The 21,991-nt window shown below is 37.1% G+C and overlaps 1 protein-coding gene across 1 annotated transcript; it reads left to right on the forward strand.

Annotated features, from left to right (window-relative positions):
- Positions 1-2,467: 2,467 nt before the first annotated feature.
- Positions 2,468-17,952, forward strand: GABRA6 (gamma-aminobutyric acid type A receptor subunit alpha6). Its single transcript, XM_033096746.1, has 9 exons — positions 2,468-2,902; positions 3,105-3,223; positions 3,824-3,891; positions 5,748-5,968; positions 6,053-6,135; positions 6,432-6,575; positions 6,988-7,140; positions 8,393-8,652; positions 17,346-17,952. Exons 1-9 carry the CDS (start codon positions 2,865-2,867, stop codon positions 17,619-17,621), a joined length of 1,362 nt encoding a protein of 453 aa, XP_032952637.1. The 5' UTR covers positions 2,468-2,864; the 3' UTR covers positions 17,622-17,952.
- Positions 17,953-21,991: the final 4,039 nt, after the last annotated feature.

Genomic DNA, 21,991 nt, shown 5'->3' on the forward strand with positions numbered 1-21,991 from the left:
CTTCAGAGGCGCTTTCAAATCTCGCTCTACTGGACTCAGTTTTCTCTTCCAGTCTTTTTATTCATTACATTCTTCTTTGTTTCCGATATTCCAGTTTCTCAGAGTTATTTGTTCATAAACAGAACATGAATTGCCATACCTCTGAGCTCATCATGCAGCCTGGAATGGCCTTTTCTAATCGGTTAAAAGTTTATTCAGCTGCTGAAACTCAGTGCAAATGTCATCTTTTTCATAAAATAGTCACTGGCCCCCCTCCCACACAGATGCCTCCTCACTCTGTGTTTCCACAGCACAGGGTTCATAATCCATAGTTTTGGCACTCGGCATCTTGTTATTTCTATTATGTTGATTATAAACATCTAAAACGTGACCTTCCTGAGTGTGAACATTATTTTTTAATTAAAGTTTATTGGGGTGACAGTGGTTAGTAAAGTTACATAGGTTTCAAGGGTGCAATTCTGTAATCCATCCTCTATATATCACATTGTGTGTGAACATTATTTTTTTTAAAATTCCTACATTCTCAGCACATGACAAGCACTTGATAAAGATTAAATTAAACTGATACCAGTTGAACAGGTATAAACCATGGATTCATATACTTGTGTTCTTTTACACATGACTTGTTGACCTCATGCGATTTGTGTTTTGAGGTAGGAGATCGATATTGTCTGCTATACTTTTGGGGGCCACCAAAGTGCACTATAATCTGTTCAACATACTATTCCTAACCAAGCCAGAACAATTTGAAGCTGCTGTCCAGAAGACTGTCCCTTTATTATCCTTTGCTTCCCTGAGCAATTTTATCCTTATTGCACTAGATTCCCAAAAGGGATTGCACGGGGATTTTCTACCATGTCCACTGAGAGGTCATGCTTCCCTTAACAACAATATAAAAAATAATGCTGGTCGAGAGAGTTTAAGAGCTCTAACTTTAGAAAACGGAATTGGATCTGTCATATATAAAGCACAGTGTGTAAAAGTGCATCGTTTGGAATTAGAGACACTAGCTAGCTCTGGGACATGAGCGAGTTGAAAATATGCTGTGGTCATCAGGTAGAGTAAGTTTCAAGTAGAGAGAAAAGAATCAGAAGAGATAGGAAACCAGGTCTTATAATGAATAGGAAAGGATTTTACAAGTGTTTGTAAAATGAGAGAGGGCGTGATAGGTATCTTTGTTTAAATGGCTGCCATGTGGTCTTTCCCTGAGAAATTACTATGAATGACTCCAAAAGGGAGAACTAGGACTAGGGTGCCAGTTTCAACTCAGCACAAGAAAAACTATGTGAGAAAACAGATGTGGAATACCACTTTCCAGGAATGCTGGAGGAAATTCAAGGTTTTTGATGAGTAACCAGAAAATTCCATAAAACCATTCAATTCAATAATCATATATATATATATATATATATATATATATATATACACATATACATATATATATATGTATATATATATATATGCATATATATATATATATAATATACATACACACACACACACACACACACACACATATATACACACAAATACATACACATTTCATAGGAAATCTTGCACTCTTCCTGTTTCCATTTTCTCTTTGGATACAGCTAATTTCTTGAAATGCTCCTCAAATGATTTATGTTACGTCTTCAGAAATGACTCTTAAGACTGCCCTGTGTCTGAAATAGTTGCCATTGCCTTTGTAGAATCAGGGTTCCAAAGATACAGACTTAGGTGAATTGGGTGGGTAGTGTGTGGCTTTCGTTTGACAGGACGATGATCAAATGAGACACTCGCTTCTTGTTCTTCTGCTTCAGAATTTTGTATATATGTAAATTGCTTAATTTTTAATTTAAAGATTACAATTTTAAGACTTTAAGACACTTCTTTTACTCCAACTTCCTCTTACCAGACCGGGTCAAGAATGCTATTTCTTGGGTTGAACAATTTTGCTTTGACTGTGGTGAGTCTAGTAAGATAGCATCGCAACGTCATCACGAACCACGTCTATGGGTGCTTTATTATTATAGCATTTCCACATGGGGAACCTTAACCAGCTCTTTCCAGACATTACCTCTTATAGGCAACATTCACGATACTGGCCAGGCTTCTAAAGACAGTGGTAGGATCCATTTATATCTTTCTTTGAGACGACACACCTTTGACAGGAAGGAACAGCAGAGTACTTGAAGAAAACACTAACCCAATTAGAAGACGGCCAGGAGTATTATAATTGTTTTTCAATAAGTAATAAGGGGGAATGTTTAAACACAGAGGAAAGGTATGTCTGAGGCAATAAATTTGATGAAATCAGAAAGAGAACCCAAGAGGATCCCTATATCATTAGACTTTTTAAGCAGGATGAACTGTGTAGGAATCCTTCTGTGAACCATAGAAATAATAAATGCTAAACCCATTGCAACATAATCTCAATCAGCAAGATGCCACTGCTTTCCAGATTTTCTCACAGGGCTCTGCTAATTCCATGCCAAAACTAGCCGTGGATGTCTTCCTTCTAATCTCCCCGAATGCCTTATTCGATTATTGTCACTGCTCTCCAACCATGCACTGTCCCTTCAGACTCTCATTTCCCAAATGAATCAGTCAGAGGCAGCTGAGTGTCCATCAGGACATAGTCTAAGACCACAAGCCACCTTGTTCCGTGTGAAAAGACGGAAACGGATACACAAAGAGCAAGGGGGACCCTCCAAGTTTTGCTGGCAACCTCACCATCTACTAGACTACCGGCAGGACCCAAAAAAAGGAAACAGGATATGAGGGATCCAGAAGGTCGCTCTAGTTGACTGGCAAAGGGGAGCTGGTTGGTGGGGAGGATAAACCAGGAGGAAGGTGAAGTGGGCATTTCCGTGCACTTCAGGATGGCCTCACCTCTGCCCTGGCTGTACATTATTTTATGGTAAGTTGTTTGTTTTTCTTCTTTCTGGTTTCTCCTTTTAGCTCAGAGGAAAGGGAAAGCACCCAGTGGGAAGCTTCTACACTAAATCGTGGAAGAAGCCTGGGTGCCGTGGCATGTATTTGTGGTGGGGAAGGCTAGGATGCATTGAACAACACATTTTCTCTGTGGCGGGGAGAGAGGGTCACCGACTGTCTACTCACAGGGTAGAAAATGCCCTAGGGACACTTGAAGATGAAGGAAACATCTACTCAGAGAACATCAGTCGGATCCTGGACAACTTGCTTGAAGGCTATGACAACCGGCTACGGCCAGGATTTGGAGGTGAGAGGCAATGTCGTTACTGGACCAAACATCTGTACTCCTTCCCCTTTCCTGCCATTCCAAGGCGCAGGGGCCTCAGAAGGGCAGCAGTGTGGTATGGTCCAAGGATGCTGGAGAGAGCCCACGCGTGTGTTCCAATCCAGTCTCTGCCCCTCCTCTATTAGTGACCTTATATGTGAGTTATTTGAACTCTTTGAGCCTCAATTTCCTCACCGGTAGTGTGAGTGTATGAACAGTATTTGCCTCCTAGAGTTGTGTGAGTGTTGAATGAGATTCTCCATGTAAAACACTTTTCTAGGCATGTATCTTCTAAGCCTTAAAGTTATCAATATGTTAGTTACTGTTATCATTTTTATTATAATACTAACCTAGTTCTCTTCTTTTTCTTAAATTCCCCAAATTGGCCAGAATAAATTCAAAATAAGACAACTGGTGTGAGTTTTCAGAGCTAAAAAACTTAAGGACTCTCTCTGTACTGGGGTTACCTTAGGATAGGGTGCAGATTCTGGCCGTGAGAAGGGGCTCTGTGGTAGAGTGAATTCTTCAGTTTCCTTAACATCACTGGTGATAATTGATCCTACCCTTCTGGGCTAATTTCAGGTGCTGTCACGGAAGTCAAAACAGACATTTACGTGACCAGTTTTGGGCCTGTGTCAGATGTGGAGATGGTGAGTGAGCTCTGAGTAAGGAGGCTAACTTTACTCAGGGGGAGACTGGGCTGAGTCCCAAAACTAATAATAATAAGCATTGTTACCAAGCTTGGCTCCAGACCCCTACTGCAATCTGGAAACTCAAGCTGGGAGGACACGGCCGTTAGAGCAGATTACTGGTTTAGCCTCCTTCACTATGGGCTCTGCTCGAACACTTTAATCTGAGGCATTTTTTTAAATGATATCCTCTTTGTCCACATATCGTGCACTGATTTTTCCCTATAAAGAGGTACTTTTCCCCATCTTTATGAAGTCCTAGTAAAAGTCTGAAGTGGAAAAACCAACTAAGATGCTGTGCCATGTAAGAGTATATTGAGAATATGGAACTTGCAACATAGCTGTTTTTTTTGCAGTACATCATTCTCAGTATATTTAATTAAAATAGTAAAGGGGGTCATTTGGAAAGACTAATGCATTTCCCCCTTTTATGTTGTGAATTGACCAGTAGGTGTTCTGGGGACTGTTCCAGGTACAGATGGCTGTCGGATTCGTAAAAAGGGTATTTGTAGTAAGTGGTAATGAAAACCTGAACTAGTCTTCTAAAACAAAGTGTATTATGATATGCTTGCTTAGTTCTTACGTAGCATTTCCCCGTAAAGGTAAAATATAAATACTAAAACTGAAACAGAACCCTTTAAAGAGGTGCCTCAATACATTTTATTAGGAAAATGTAATTCTGGATATATAGTTTTTGGAGACTTTTTCATTCTGCTTTTTGAGTTGACAAGAAAAGAAAGGAAAAAAGAGGGAGAGAGAAATGAAGGAAGAAAGAAAATAAAGGAGGAGAGAGGGAGGGAGACTTTATTTAAGACATAAATGTCTAAGTCTTGAGAGAAAGGAGAGTCATCATTATCCAGAATCTTCAACTATTTTACTATCATATTTTTATTTGAATCCTGAGTCATCCACGTATAAATAACCACAACCACATTCTACTGTTTTATTTGTCTAGGGGTACTTAGAACTTTGTTTTGTACATTTGTCTCATTTCTAAAGTATATTTCTACAATAGAGCCTTGTTATAGGATGGGCCATTATTATATGGATGCATTGTATATCAAATTGTACTTTTAAAAATATAATTACCACTTGCAGTAATAGGTCTCATAAAGGAACATGTAAAGTAGGCAAAGCAAGTGTTGACAATATTTTCATATAATTACAAGTTGTTATTTATTGCTGACTTTTGCAATGGTCCTTATTATAACTGTTAGTATTTTTAATGTTATTTCATAAAAGCCACAAATGAAAACTAATAATTATGATTATGCATACTTAAATGATGCTCTGAGTAATGAGGGTAACATTTGTTTTTCTGTTCTCTGAGAATAACAGAGAATAATTAGGAATGTGCAGCTTATCTGGTAAAGTTTATCTATCCTTGGAACTTTGCTAAATGGTACCCTGAGGCTCAGAGACACCTCTGAAGGTAAACGAACTGCTAAGGGGACTGGTTAGACTAACCGATGCTAAAGAGGCCAGTACTAAACCGTCAAGGTTTCTTCTAAAATAAGGATAGGGGAATCGAGAGGTCAATAGATGGAGAGATGGATGACAGAAACAGAGGAAGAATGTTGTGGAAGGTCAAGGCTAAGGAGGGAAGTTTGCACACCACAGAGCTATCTTTGATAATATTACAAACTTTGAGTTTGACAAAAATGACAATTCACTGAAATTATGGCTTTCTTGATAGGTTATTTCCGTAAAAAGGTGCTGTACTCCTTAGGCTTTACGATTGGGTATATAAGCTAGTGAATAAACTATTCTTAGTAGACCATCTCCTCAGCCTGCATGAATAACTAATTCTCTCTTAGGAGTACACCATGGATGTTTTCTTCCGCCAGACGTGGACTGATGAGAGGTTGAAGTTTGGGGGGCCAGCTGAGATTCTGAGCTTGAATAACTTGATGGTCAGTAAAATCTGGACACCTGACACTTTTTTCAGGAATGGCAAAAGATCAATTGCTCACAATATGACAACTCCTAATAAACTTTTCAGAATAATGCAGAATGGAACCATTCTATACACCATGAGGTAAGGTGTCCACAATTCTACTTCCTCTACCCAACTGATTTGCCCATTGTACTAATGCAGAACCATTCATTTCAATGTCCCTAGGCTTACCATCAATGCCGACTGTCCTATGAGGCTGGTGAACTTTCCAATGGATGGGCACGCTTGTCCACTCAAGTTTGGGAGTTGTAAGTTACAAAAAGCCTCTGAGAGTCACCTAAGGCATTCAGAATACATAATTATTTGGTGTTGGTCAGAGACTGGAAAGCAAAAGAGAAATATTACTGTCACACTCTCAGTGTGATTCCAGGAATCTATGTACTTAATCACGTCTGCTGTGGTCATAGGTTTTAGTCACTCAGATTCAAGAAACACAATTAAAGATAATTTATGTTTGTATTTCCATTTTTTATGGACAAAATTTGCTTTGAAAAAAAAAAGCACAAGTAGTCAGATTCACCGCTGTGTTTGTTTAAAACTTCAGATGCTTACCCCAAAAGTGAAATCATATATACCTGGAAAAAAGGACCACTTTACTCAGTCGAAGTCCCAGAAGAATCTTCAAGCCTCCTCCAGTACGATCTGATTGGACAAACAGTATCTAGTGAGACGATTAAATCTAACACAGGTAAGAATTTCACCAATGCATAGATGTAATCCTGCAAGGTGGCTCCAGAGTACATTTTCGAAATATCTGTTTCTTTTTCCTCTGCATCAGCCATCCTCAGATAAGTTTGATGTTTTAAAGTGATGATGAATAGCTTTCTTTAAATTGATTTTGCAACCATGTGCACATAAAGATTTGTCTTTCCATGGAATAAGTAGTTTTGTATGTATATGGCACAAATAACCCCACTGAAAACAATGAGATGATATATCTATCATCTGCTGACCAAGTGACTTTGTCATACTTTAAACTATACCTTTGCTTGTTTTCTTCCAGCCCATGTTAATTTAAAGATCTGCAAGATTTATTTCCAGATGCATTCTTTTTACACACTGTCAACAACAATAATACTGATATACTTGTCTTCCAACAGGTGAATATGTAATAATGACAGTTTATTTCCACTTGCAAAGGAAGATGGGCTACTTCATGATACAGATATATACACCTTGTATTATGACCGTCATTCTTTCCCAAGTGTCTTTCTGGATTAATAAAGAGTCTGTCCCAGCCAGGACTGTCTTTGGTATGCTTCTCTTTGGTTGGGCTCTAGTTCCATTCATCCTCTAGCTCTCAGGGCTTGTGTATTTACAGAAATATTCACCGCAGTGCACTTTTTCAGGCCACAAAGGAAATAGACTCGTATCTCATTCAGACACACATACCATGTAAAATGACCCTGCTCAAGAATTCTGGCTGGTTTCCTGTGACTTTCATGTGACCTATTTAGGAGGGTATATTTTTCTTTCCTTGTTTTTTAGTTTTAAATCTCAATTTGCTTTTTCATAAAGAAGGAAAAGCATAAATGTAAAAAGTGACATGAAAATCTATAAAGGCAAAAGCTAAGATGTTGAACCCAGTAACGTATAAACTGCATCACACTTTTATTAGGTTGAACCATAAAAAAATTGCTATTTTTCTGGCTCTAAAAATACTTAAATATTCCCAATTTCCCATAGCTCAACCTAAATATTTAGTTCCATTTATGACGTATAGAATCACTGCTACTGCTAATTTTGATGAAACAAAATAAGAAAAAAAGCTGTAACAGAAAATATCATCAGTAACAAAATCCAATTTTTTCTGACTACTCATGATTATAAATGTAATAGTTCATAAAGAAGACTTGAGTGGAACCGAAATCTCAGATGAATTTTCACTTTTTAATTTCCTATATTAAAATAGATCACTTTTTGCAAATTATAAAATAGTATCTATATAATGATGTCAACCACAATCAAATAATATAAGTTTCCCAAGTCATAATTCAAGACAGAAAACTGCTGGCAGATGGATGATGACATTATTTACTCGTGAGCAAATATTTTACCTTACAACCAAGCTAGAAATTATAAAAATGAGGAAACTCATTTTATGATTATTACTCATATCAGATAGACTTCTTAAATATGATGAAAGATATTATCAGCTATTAAAATTGATCAGAAGTTCAAGGTTTTATGACTTCAGTGATAATAATTTGCTTTAAGTTTTCTAAAGTAGACAACTAGAATTTTTCATGACTTAAATTTTGCAATAGTCAAACTAAATCAATTCAAAAAATATTTTTTGAGCAACTACAGTGTACACGTCACCACACTAGCTATTGAAAGAAACAAAACTGATAACACCAATGATTAATAATCGTGAACAATTATAAATAGTAACAATAATTATGTTTGGAGAGAGTTTACTCCCCTCCACCAACATGTTCTCATGCAGGGTTGTTACTGGATTCCAAGCACTAAGACTGCATTTCTCATTCTCTCCCATTTTAGGGATCACCACTGTTCTAACCATGACCACCTTAAGCATCAGTGCCCGGCACTCCTTGCCAAAAGTGTCGTATGCAACTGCCATGGATTGGTTCATAGCTGTTTGCTTTGCTTTTGTCTTTTCTGCTCTCATCGAGTTTGCAGCTGTCAACTACTTTACCAATCTTCAGACACAGAAGGCCCAAAGAAAGGCACAGATTGTAACCTCACCTCCAGTGACAATATCAAAAGTGACGGAACCCTTGGAAGCTGAGATTGTTTTGGTAATTGTTTACTTTTCTAATGTTATCCAGATATAGGAAAAGGTAACCCAGTGATTGCAAACAACTAAATAGTCCAAAAGTTATATTAGGTGAGCATGAGTTATATAACTCTGGGTCCAAGGCCAACTCTTTTTCAAGCTTCACAGAAAAAAAGCCAAGCAATGATCCTTCATTTATCTTTGCTCTAAACTTTTGGCATTCCTCTTTCATCCCCCTCACTAGGCCTGGCAGATTCCAAGCTCTCAGAGACAAGAAAATTCTTCTTAGCCTTTAGATGTTTCCTTTGAACAGGTACACTTATACCAACTAGGGAGAATAAAGTTAAAAAAATAAAAATAAAAAAATAAAAGTTCCTAATGAGGCTTTGAGACTTCAGAGTCTGAAGGAAACAAACACAGACTCCTTTGCAATGGACAATTTTTGTTAGAAATCTGCTTGCTGGTTTATTTCATGAGGGCAAAATATCAGTATTAGGTTCTATGAATGCTGAGTCATAAGCCAAGTTTTTGATTCATCTGAAAACACTGTCGCGTTCATATTCATACATTATATACATGTATATAAATGTGGTTTTATTCAAAGACTTATAGTCAACGAGAAATACTGACTAAAGTCTTTGAAAAAACTTATACATTTAGATTTGCTGTGGCTAAGCCCTGGTTTTGAGTAAGAAACAAATGATAGCATTGATAATTCAAGGGTCATAAATGTGCCCCCCAATTTCAATTTCACATGTGATTAAATTCTCACAACAATTAAGCTGCACACACTTTTTACAGAATGGATTATAGAACTGATTGACAAGTATATATTTTTTATTTCAATACAAACTCCAACAGTAGCTCTTGAAAAGAGGAAAATTTTGCTCTGTAAAATTGAGTAGTGCAGATACTTTAATCTGTAAATTTCTGTACAGTTCATCAATGCTCATGAACATCTCCAAACTGCAGAACCACATGCAGTCCAGCTAATTCTTGGTTAACTCTAATGATAAAAAATATAAAGTGACATGGGTTTTACTTCTCAAATATTCAAGCATTTATTGGCTAAAAAGATTATAATTTTTTTACTGAAACCTTTTTCTTTGATAAACTAAGAATCTTGCTTGAGAAGATATTTTTTCTCCAAGGAATAAGATAAGGCTATTTCCATGATAAGGGGAAATATATAATTCAAATCTCTTTTGTTTTTTCTTGAAATAGCCCTCACAAAAAAAAAAAAAAAGGAAAAGAAAAAAGAAAGAAAAAATATTGTCATCAGTGATCCAGTCTTCAACTTACAAATTGAAAACAGAGTCTCAGAGAGGAAATATTAGAAAACTTAGGAATTGATTCCAGAACCTGATAGCCACAGCTTTACAGAGGCTGAGGCATTTCCCTCGCCAAAAATTCCTCAAATACTTAAATATAAGAGTGCATGCCGTACTACCAGATAAAACATTTTCAGAACGTAGGTGAGGTCATTCCCAAAATTCTTCCCTTGAGTTAATGATATTTTCTTTATATATGTGTGTTTTGAAAGATCACAAAAATATAAATTTTCTAACAAAAATGTTAGTCTGAAGACTCAGTCCAAAACACCTGAAAATTACGTTTTTCAGAAAAGATAAATTCTGAATATTTTAAAGAATTATTTTATGTTTGAAAGGTGATTATAATCTAGATTTATAGCTATATAATTGACATAGTAGCCAAAGGTCATATATTATCTTAACATATATTTATAAATGAAGAACTAATGTTTATTTAAATTCAGTTTAACAGTTTGTTATTGGAGAAATACAGTAAAAATGAAAAGACAAATTCATGAGAAACAGGGTAAAGAAAATAACTCGAATGACTTTGAGTATGCTCATTGATTTGATGTTGAAATAAAAAGACCAACTTCGTTACTTCAGCTCTTTTGAAATATGTATTATTGACAGGAATATGATTCCAAATCCTTGGAGAAAGCATAGAGTTATCATTCCCTTAGTCTATTATTGTAAAGTTATAACTTATTAATAAGATGGAATTTAAGATCTCAGGTCTTCATATAAACTATTGTAACAATTCTAAAATAGTAACATATAATGAGCAAGTCCATTGGGAAGCTGGATAAAAAAATTGCATTTAAGTCCTGTCGAAGTACTTATCCTTGCAAGTTGACTTTTTTTCTGAGAAAAATATATATTTCTAAACCTGGCTCTACTTAAAATATTTTAAGGCAAGGAAAAGAAGAATTTTGTTTCTGAAAGGCTAGGACAAAAAGTAAAAATAAAAATAAAAACAAATATAAACAAATCTACCAAGACAAATCTTGTAGGTATCAAAAATAAATATAGATGATTACACAGAATGTTTATATTTTACTGACTTATATCCAAATTTGGCAGTTTGCTTTATATAATGTAGAGGAACAAACATAAATTACGCATTTGCAATTTATGCAACACAATAGTACATTATGAAGGCAAGCTCATATTTTTCTTTCAAATACCATGACATTTAAAAATGCCTGTTCAGTTGTAATCAAAATAACATTATTTAAGGAAGGTGGACATTGACATAGCAAACGAATGGGGTGAAATTGAAATGAAGTGCTTGGATATTTCATATGATTCTGGGTTGTATATTTTAATGTACTCATTGTTTTTCCAAAGAAACTACTTATAATGAATGTGGAGAAACGTTTATCACTGATTTTGATCTTAAAATTTAATATAATAATAACAAAGAAATTCAGGTTATTTTAAATCTAGTACTCAACCTGTAAGAGACACCTAAAACTAAACTCTCAGAAGAGCTCCATAAACTAATAATAATTTTTCTGCTTTTAAGGCATTTGGAACTGGAGACTTTACTTTTTTAGGTTTTGAGAAGAAACTGTCCAGTTTCTTTTCTATTTCTATGGTAACTTTCCTCATTATTTTTATCTGGTATGCTATCTTGGCATTAGAGAGTTATTCCTGTCTTCAAGTGTTTTAGAACTTGTGTCTGAAGTATACTTACCGTGTTTCCCCGAAAATAAGACCTAGCCGGACCATCAGCTCTAATGTGTCTTTTGGAGCAAAACTTAATATAAGACCCAGTATTATATTATATTATATTACATTACATTACATTATATATATTATATTATACCCGGTCTTATGTTAAATTTTCTCCAAAAGACACATTAGAGCTGATGGTCCAGCTAGGTCTTATTTTCGGGGAAACACAGGATCTGCTTGTAAGACCCTGTTTGCAGCTTGATCCCTTTTGGGATGTTTTGCTAGCTTCCTCGTAATTTAAAAGTCTAAGCCCTCATCACTATGTTCCTAAAGACAAAGCCCCATGACCCATCAACACATCCAGTGTGTCTTTTCTTCCCACGGGAGGTGTGATGTTCTTGGTAAATTATCTACGAACAAAATTGACCAAAATATCATTAGTCGGGATGATAGCTATACTGATACTGATTATATTGTTTATTCAGTCATTTTTTTTTCTTTTCATCTGGCACCCATTTATTTAGTACCTATGCGTTCACTGAATGTTTTGTTAAGTACTTTTATGTGATAGACCGGCCCTGTGTAGAATGATGATACATAGTGAGTGACATCAGTAGGGCCTCTTCCCTCATGGAGCTTCTTGTCTCGCAGGAAGAGAGACAAATCAGTGAGCCCAGTATCATATTGATAACACACTGTGATAAAGGCTGTGGTTAGATACGTGGTAAGTTGAAAGAGAGTGATGCAAGAGTACCTCACTCAGTCTGGAGGGATCATCCTTCAGAAGGAAGTGATGCCTAAGCTGAGAACAGAAAGATGAGCCTGCGCTAGAAGCACTAAGTCAGTTGCTAGAACATTGGGCATAGAGAGGAAAATAAGACATGTCCTCTCCGTGCTTCTTTTCAAGGCTGGGATACCTGCTGGGTCATGACTATGTTGCCCTGCAGAGAGATGTAAAATGCAGTATACTGAAAGATTTACCTCCGCTGTTCCAAATATTGCCAAGATTGCTTTGAGTACTACCATTACTCAGTAGAATTAGGAGTTGAATTAAGACCATCAGAGACTCTGAGCACCAGAAAGATCACGGTGCCACTTCCCCATGTCCTGTGCCATCGTCTGACATATAGAAAGGGTAGGGTAGGGATGGATCAGATGAGAGGTCTAGTCTAGGTGGTTAGCTCTTTGCCCACACCTTCTATCAAATCCTCATCCAATATTCCTTTCTTCACCCTCCAATATGGTTTCAGGATGTGCCCCTCGCACCACTGACCCACCAGATCACTGCCAATAAACAACTTCTTTCTAGAAATTCTGGGATCAGCTGTTTGCAACTGTACCAGCTATAGCATATTAGCAAAAAAAAAAAAAAATTGATGGCTTTCTTATATTCTCCATAGTGATATGATAGCTTAAAAAAAAAGTCAAATCCTAGATAGTTTCAAAAAATATTTCTCTTATTTTTGATGCCTCTGTCTGCTTGATCTAAAAACTAATGCTTTGTTTGTCCCTTGAGTAATGCAGCCCTGGTTAGAATCTCTATCTTGAGAATCTCTGCTCCCTCCTCTGTAATATGCTAAGACTCACTAAATTTGTATCAAAATTGCTCTAAGTACTTCCCAAATGCCTTATTCCTACATCAAATAATGGATTGTCATAAAGTCCAGTTTGAGTCAAAGTACCTTTGCAATATGGTGTTACTTAAAACAAAGCCATGGTCTAAAAATACCCAAAGCAGGATGGCACTCAGCAGCAGGGGAGCCATGGAAAAATTCGAAACCACAGGTGTTCCACTCAAAACGGTGACAGCCCCAAGCTGAGCCCTCATCTGGACTCTGACAAAAGCCTATTTTACCATCAACTGAAGCTGCTGGGCTTACAATATAGCAGGCGGGGTCTGATGCAAACCTGTAGCTTGAGAGGCTTGCAAAATTGGCTTTCTTTTCATTCCAGAAATTCAATTTGATTCTTTCTAAATTGGCATCCAGTCTTCTGTACTGCCAACCCCCAGTTATCCAGGAGCTGATTATCCAGCGTGGGCCTCATGCCTTTCCTTGAGCATATCGTGTTTGCTGCCTGCTAGAAACCCCCCCAATCTCTGCTTGGCTGAGGGACAGTTGTGACTCTAAACCAGTGGTGGGTGAATTTTGCCCAGAGGATATTTGGCAAGGTCTGGAGATTTTTTTGGTTGCCACAACTCCCGGAAGGCAGATGGGGGCACAGGTGCTACAGGCACCTTGTGGGTAGAGGACAAGGATGCTACTCAACATCCCATAATGTACAGGACAGTCTCCCACAACTGAGATTTATCCTACTCAAAATGTCAATAGTTCTGCAGCTGGGAAACCGTGTCCTAAATTGTAAAGCTGATGGGAAGAAACATAAAAACTGTTGAGGGTGACCTCTGGCACCTGAGAGGGACTGATTTTAGGTGCTGCCAATTATTAGTTGTATGAGCTTCCTACCTAAGCCTTCATTTGCTCAACTCTAAAATGAAAGTAATATGATTACATTATAGCTTCTTTCTAGGAATAAGCAAAAGAATACAGTAAAGTGCTGGGTTGTGCTTGTCAATGGTGAGCATTTAGATATACCTATAATGCAATATAATGTAAACCAGTATACTAAATATAATGTAACATACTCACAAAACCTTTAGTTCCTTTCTCATTGCCTGACTACGTTAAGAAATCTTGAAAACTGTTTATATTTTCATGAGATGTTGAGTCAGCACATGCTTACTAAGCATATACTACGTTCTATGAACTGGCTAGGCACCGTGGAACACTTATGCGTGAGAATAATATACTCTCTACCATGAAGGAGAGTTTATGTCAGGAAAGGAGATAAGGAACAGTAGAATTAATATTGAAAAGGAAGTATGTTATCACAGCTAAAAGAGCTGTAGCATTTAAGTAGGCAAAAAAGTGTACAAAGTGTGTGTTTATATATAACATTTTCTTTCTCAAATTGTTAACGAAAAAAGAAACTCTCAAAGGAAGTAATAATTGTCCCTAACTTTAAAGATGATAAATTATAAATTGAAGCTTAAGGGAGTCTATGAATTCTATGATATGTCTAAGTCACACAGCAAGTAAGTAGTTTATATGGACATGCAATTTAGGGTTTCCTGACTCTGCTGCTCTCCTAACGCTTAAGCAATCTTCCATAGAGATTGTCTTGGGGAAGCAGATGAGGAAAAGGGGGACTCCTACTCTAGAAAACCTTTAATTCCAGGCTAATGTCATCGTGCTTAAGTTTTTCAAGGTGTGTCTGTTCCTGAATGATATTGCTTAACTCTGGACAAGGGTTATTTGGCAATCCTCTTTAAGTCATTTGTGACATTGTGACAATGCCAAGAGATTGATAAATCACTTTTCCCCCCAGATGTCTAAAAAAGAGGGGAAGATAAAACAACACCTTATACATTTACGGTAGATTATGTTTTACAATCACTTTCTCATCTCAATAAATTTTTTCATGTCTGCCCCCTTTGTCCCTAAAAAAGAAAGAAGCACAGGTTTCAGACAGGCAATGTATGCTACTAAAAGTCAAGAAGAATTTAGGAAGAAAATCTGCTCTAAAGGCTTGCTCTCTTCCTACTCCATCATGATCCTTAGAAATTTTACTAGGACAAAATATGCTAATGCTCCATGTACCTAGGAGCAAGATACCTCTTTTTGAAGAATGAAACTGAGATGTGTTTCACTGTTTTGGGTGAAGAATTGTATCAATAACATAGTTGATGGGTGAAAATTCAAAGTAGAGTCTAAGAAACATGAGGAAAAAGTCTTGTAAAATGGTGCTATGTTTATTCTCTAAGAGAGGCAGCGTGCATGGAGACCCAAACACCAACTGCTCTGGTCCTATTCCCATGCTGTCTGGTGACCCTGAGTACAATAATCCTCAGCGGTCATATATTTTTAATAGAAAGTATTACTGATTTCCTGTCCAAGATCAGCAGACTGATCCCTCTATTTTAAATTCTCTTCTACCTCCGAGACCTATCATTTATTTAATTCTGTCCAGAGTGCCTATCACAATACTGGGTTCATAGATAACAAATAAAGGTATTCTTTGCTTGAAATTTGTCATGGTCATATCCAATCAGATCTGACTATACAGATCCAGTATTGCTTTTAGTGAAGAAACAGGTTTTGCATGGCCCCTAAAATCATATGGGGCTTGAACTCTTCTCTGATGACTATTATTATTTAAATACTCAGTAACTTCCATGATAAATCAAACAGTATAATTCAGGAAAGGGAATCTAGAGAGAGGAGAGGTTCTTGGGGTTGTTTCCCGCGGTCCAAATGTCACCACATCGGTGGGGCATTCTGGTCCTGCGGCTCCACCGGCACAGCAGAGGTGGCTGCCTCATCCGGTTGCCGCAGGGTTGCTGGCTGAAGCCACGGGAGTCTGTTCACGTGAGGACATACCCTGCCAGGCAGCAAAGTGGTGATTTTGCTGACAGGGAGGAAACAAGGTGGTTTTACAAGAGCGAGGACAATGTACAGCAAGTGTTTGAGGCAGGGACCCAGTAAGGACAACTTGGCCACAAGGAGAGTAACTATTATAGGCTGTAGACAAAAACAGGAAAGAATCAGAGAGGAAGGCCCTCCAGTCTCCAACAGTGTGAAAGGGTCTAAAGCAAAGAGAACTGGAGTCTCTGAACTAGGCCCCGTAGTTCAGAGCCAAGATGAGATGATTTTGAGATGAAACAAGCACTGACACTGATCAGTGTGGTTTATCACTAGCTGTGCGACTGTGACTGAGGAATTTCCCCTGTCTAGACCTGAGCTTTCTCACCTGTCAATTAATGTACTAAATATCCCTTTTGAGACAAAAATTGGTTGTCTTACGATTTCCATGGAACAGAAAATTTAATGATAGGCAAAAACATATAACAATTCTGAGGTTAGTAAATGAATCATTTTTTGGTGTCTTCAGATGGAAGGATACCAGTGAAGAAGTCTGAATGGGAAGCAGAAAGTTCTCGATGCAGAACTTCTGCACTAAGAGGCAGTTGTGTTTCACGGGATGCACAGTCATCCTACTCAATCTGAAGGCATTTATTCTTTGTCCCTGGCTTTGAACATACATGAGCACCTTTTATTTTTTTCCTATTGATCTCAGCTGGTTCAAATTTATGACTGTGCAAAGATGAGGATGCCATCTGGGAATGTGTCTGGAAGAATGGTATCTATTAACTGAGTTGTTATTTTCTTGTACTAACTATTTGTCCACGTACTCCAGACTGAAATGCCTTTCCATTGCCCACACTCATTGCCCTATAGGCTTATGCATAATCGGGGGATGGATAAACTTCGGCAACCTGGCTCATCTCCTCTTAATGATATTTGGTTGGTGTAAAAGTAATTGTGGTTTTTGCAATTATTTTTAACCTTTGAAACTGCAATTACTTTTGTGCCAACCTAATACAATGATCAACACAGTTCCTGGGATGTGGGACATGTTTGGCATCAACTGCTGATGTATTCAATCATAGGATGTTGGATGGAAGCAAATCAGTTTTCTTAAAATTTGTTTTAACACTGTCTTGGAAAAGTAGCACCGTCAAATACTGTAAGAATTGGCTGATATTCTATCTTACATAGTAAGTGGTCAATAAATACCTGTTAAAGATGAAAAAAATCAATGACTAAATAAGTGATGTCTGTTCTTTTGCCTAGGCTGAATGTTTATGCCTTTTCCCCCACAGCATCCTGACTCCAAGTATCAGCTGAAGAAAAGAATCACCTCCCTGAACTTGCCAATAGTTCCATCCTCTGAGGCCAGCAGAGTCCTTACTAGAACTCCCATCTTACCGTCAACACCTGTCACTCCCCCACCACTCTCTCCAGCCTTGGGAGGCACCAGTAAAATAGACCAGTATTCGCGGATTCTCTTCCCAGTTGCATTTGCAGGATTCAACCTTGTATACTGGATAGTTTATCTTTCCAAAGACACAATGGAAGTGAGCAGCAGTGTTGAATAGCTTGCAGCCAGGACACCGTGTATTATATCAGTTCGCATTATCTGAAATTTTTTTAAAAATAGCATCGAAACTTGTGTGGACGCATTTCCGAAGATGAAATCAAAATTGAAAATCTGTACTGCATAGCTTTCAGTAAGCATATGTAAGCCAAAAAGCAATAATCTTATTCCTCAAAATTGGAATTTGAAGGTTACTGAAAAATAAGATTTTTCTGTATATTAGAGAAAAATTTTCCAAGAGGATAAGATGGATTCAAGGTAAATTTGCCAATTCTTATCCTTCGTTAGTCAATATTTTCATTGTCACTGTGAACAGCATTTACCACAAAGCAGATAAAATAAGAAATACTGACACTTCCGAAGATTTCCTTAAAATATGTGAATTTTGACTTAGTTTTCAAGAGAGCAAACTATCAATAGTCTAAATATTTATCACTAGGTTCATATAAGCATGTTGGAAGATTTTATGCTAGTAAAATGGCTGTCAGCGCATCGTAAAGCCTGGATTGAGTTTAGCCATTTGTTTTTAACCTTGTTGTGGTATTTTACCTCAACGAAGTATGGTGTTTATGTACATATGAATTATACATAGATGATAAATTACATATACATATGTACAGAGCTTTAGTCGGACTGCAATACAGTGTTGTTTTGTCTTGTTAAGCTTTCCTTTTAAAATAATACGCTCATCATAATTTCATGGGGAAACAAACTGTGATTATAAGAAAGCCTTATAGATCACGACCGTGGTTACATTCTCACATTTTCTACCTTTCTGAGAATAACACTGAATAAGCCAACAATAAGCATGGTTGTCTGGATCTGTTTAATAAAGCTGGGGAGAAGAGTTTCCTTAAGCAAAGAGAAATGAAGTGGTTACCCAGTGTTACTGTCCCTGGTGATTCTAAGAGGTAGAAGGTACGGAAAGGCCAGGCTCAGTCACCCAGCTCTAAAAAAAAAGACTTCAGTTTGTATTCAGTCCTTCGTCTCCCTCCTGCTCACTCAACAGACTCGTTTATAAAATGAATAAGGTCTGAGGATCTAATGTACAGCGTGGTGACTATAGTTGATAATACTGAATCGTACACTTGAAATTTGATGAGAGAGTAGAACTTAAATGTTCTCACCAAAAAAAGAAAAAAATAAATAAATATTTGAGGTGATGGACACGTTAACTAACGCAGTGGGGGGACTCATTTCACAATGCATACGCATATAAATAATCATGTGTATACTTTAAATGTCTTGCAATTTTGTCAATTATACCTCAATAAAGCTGAAAAAAATGAATACGATTATTCTTCTCCCTTTCTACTATTCTAGCTCTTCCTGATGCTAACTCTAGCCATGTTTCTTCCATACAGAGAGACTTAGGGAAATAAGTAGGAACTAGGAGTAGGAGAAAGCTTGAGGTGTGGTCTGCCCAAATTGATAAACCCCTCATTAGCTGTTACTGGGTCTTAAACATTGTTGAGATCACCTTCAGCTCTACCTCAGAAAGAAATATTTTGAAATTACTACTCTTAATTTTATCCCGGAAAATGCAAAAATTCTACAACCAAAGAAAGTAGAGTTTAACAGAAATAGCACTCTACTAAGGGTGAGGAGACTGAGATCTCCTTTCAGCTTTCCTATCAATCAACTTCACGACCAAATCTCTTGGTCTTAGGGAGATTTAGTTCGATTTCCATCCATAGAATTATGGGGTGAATTAGATGCTCTCTACAGGTCCTTCTGTTTTGAACAACTTACATTTGTTTCATTACTATCCTTTTCTGTCTACATTAAGTTAGTCTAATTGTACAGGGCCTGCTTCGGTTTTAGGAAGTACATTAAATAATTAAATGCTAGATAGGTATTATCTTATATGCTATATTACATTTTATTTTCCTCACAAACCTGTAAAGTGTATACTACTATTATATCATTTAAAGACGAGAAACCAAGGTGCAGAGAGGATAATTAATTTTGTTCAAAATCAAGTGTCTCTCCAGCGCTATAGTTGAGAGTCCTAGCCAGGCAGTGTGAATCCCCAGCTTGTTCACTTACCCACAACCATGCATGTCCTTATCTAATCCAATGTGACTCTATTTTTTAATCCCTCAACAAATCTCTCACCTTCTTTTTCACTTCCTGTAATAACTTCCCTGGTGTTCTGACATCCTTCCTGCCCTTCTTTGGCATTCATGCTACATGTTACTGCAAAGGACATTATTCTCAGTCAACATTTATGCTTAGAGATGAAACAAATCATAAAACCAACTAAAATCATTAGATATTATACTAATTAGATTTCTCCTCACTGAAGGGATCTTGAAAAAATTCATAAAATTATAAAACTTCTGAAGAGTTAAGGATGCTAGAGAATATTATTTCTCAATGTACGTCATGGGGTGGTAATAGAAGTCAACTGAAAACGAAACAGTTTTGCCAGTCAATTAAATTGGGGAGGGAGAGATGTTGAATCAAAGTGGAACAGGTTTCTTTTCTGTTGGATTTCTCAAAGCCTTTATTATGCTTATGTGTACTATGATTCTCTTATAGTTTGCTATAGTATTTAAGATTCCCCCAATTCATATGGCCATAAGTGTCACGGAAGAAGTGCTGGGACTAGAAGTCCCCAGAAAACACAACCTTAGTATTATTTATACTATCCCTTCCATAACCACCCCACAACTAAACAGTAAGGAATTGAGTCTCGGAACTGAGATATGACTTACACCAGTCCTCACAGCTATTAGAGACTAAATTCAAATGGTGTAAAACAGAAACTAGATTAGGTGTTTTAAAAGAATTTAACATAGAGGAACTGTTAAAGGAGAAACACAGACATAATAACTTCAGGAGACAGATACCAAAGGAAGCCGACAGGGTAGAAATTGGGCAATTATAGAGCTTGACTCAATCATATAAAGAGAGACCACCACCTGGATGGTGACAGAAGCTCAGCAGCTCAGAGAAGAAAACCCCCGAGCTGGGGATTAGACCTCTAAGGACAGAGTGCACCCTGTGATGCTGGTATCACAGGGAAGCAGAGCAGGGGCTCCTGAGAGCTCCTCTGAGCTCTCTGCCCACGTGCTAATAGCATCTCAGAAGAGCACAGGACAACACTTACACGTTTGGGATCAGACTTGCAAAGAGAAGGGTCTGTCTCCCTGAAACTGACACCTTGGGGAGGGCATATTGAGGCTAGTTTTGGGAGTGCAAAAGACTGGAGGCTAAAATCAACTGTTGTCCAAAGGCGAATAGTAACATTAAGAGGCAAAGCAAGTCAACAAAAGGGAGGATTCTCTTTTTCCCTTTTCGTCAGCTTTCTAATCTCTCTCCAGTGACTCTTATGGAAAGAACCTGAGAGAAATCCCAGCAGCAGAGAATAAATGAAAAGGGTTTCAGCCCCAGTATTGCAAAATAGAGTACAGAAGGTTGTATTTGGACCTAACAGATAAAACCTTATTAACTAACATAATTCACCCATTTGGTTATTCAGTACCATATATGCACTTCTGTACATATTTATATTATTTCATAATAATAAGATGCAATTATCCTTCATACAGAAATGTTATCATCATTTGTCCAAAAATGAGATACAGAAATCCAAATAGCCACTCTAGCCATTTCTAGGCAACAATCACAGTATTCATTTCTGAGTAATGATATTTAATCTTCTAATACAGTCCCACATGAATATTCTGTTTCCCAAGACTCAACTGCAAGTCTTTTTATGATGAAACACCATTGTATAAAATAGTACGGTAATAGGAGAAGGGAAGTCAAAAGAAACTACTTAATATAAACAAATACAAATATGTCTAAATATCTATGTGATCTTTATGGATAGAGAGAGTTATATTTATGTCTATGAAAATAATAGCAAGCAAAGAAAAATATGCATACTTCTATATTCGCCATTTCTGTAATTAGTTACATGACTCTTGTTGATATAAATAACTTCCTTCTTCTGTTATCCTTTTCTTTCAGTCAGTATCTCAGCTTTTAATTTGGAGATTTTTTTAGCTGGCTGAATTACTGAAGAGTCTTAATCCACAAGTAGGATAGTTTTCTCACTGCTTCCACTAAAAAAGTCTTAGAAAGCCTTGGAGTTCTAAGATTCTCAGCACTGTTCGAGTCCACTCAAATGCCACCATACAAGTTTTAGCCTCACTTTCCTTCCCAAATACTGTCCTGACTTTCCCATGACAACTGTAAGATTTTGATTTATAATGTAATTCTACAATTAGCACAATTAAAATATGCATCTACTTTTTAAGAGAAGCCAACCCTGCAGCTTCAAGAAATAAGATATTTTTTTAAGACTGCTGTAAAAGTTCTTTTGTGCTCTATTACTTGAAATAAGAACTAAAAGTCAGA

Source organism: Rhinolophus ferrumequinum, chromosome 24 (genome assembly GCF_004115265.2).
Source record: "Rhinolophus ferrumequinum isolate MPI-CBG mRhiFer1 chromosome 24, mRhiFer1_v1.p, whole genome shotgun sequence".
Taxonomy (NCBI): domain Eukaryota; kingdom Metazoa; phylum Chordata; class Mammalia; order Chiroptera; family Rhinolophidae; genus Rhinolophus; species Rhinolophus ferrumequinum.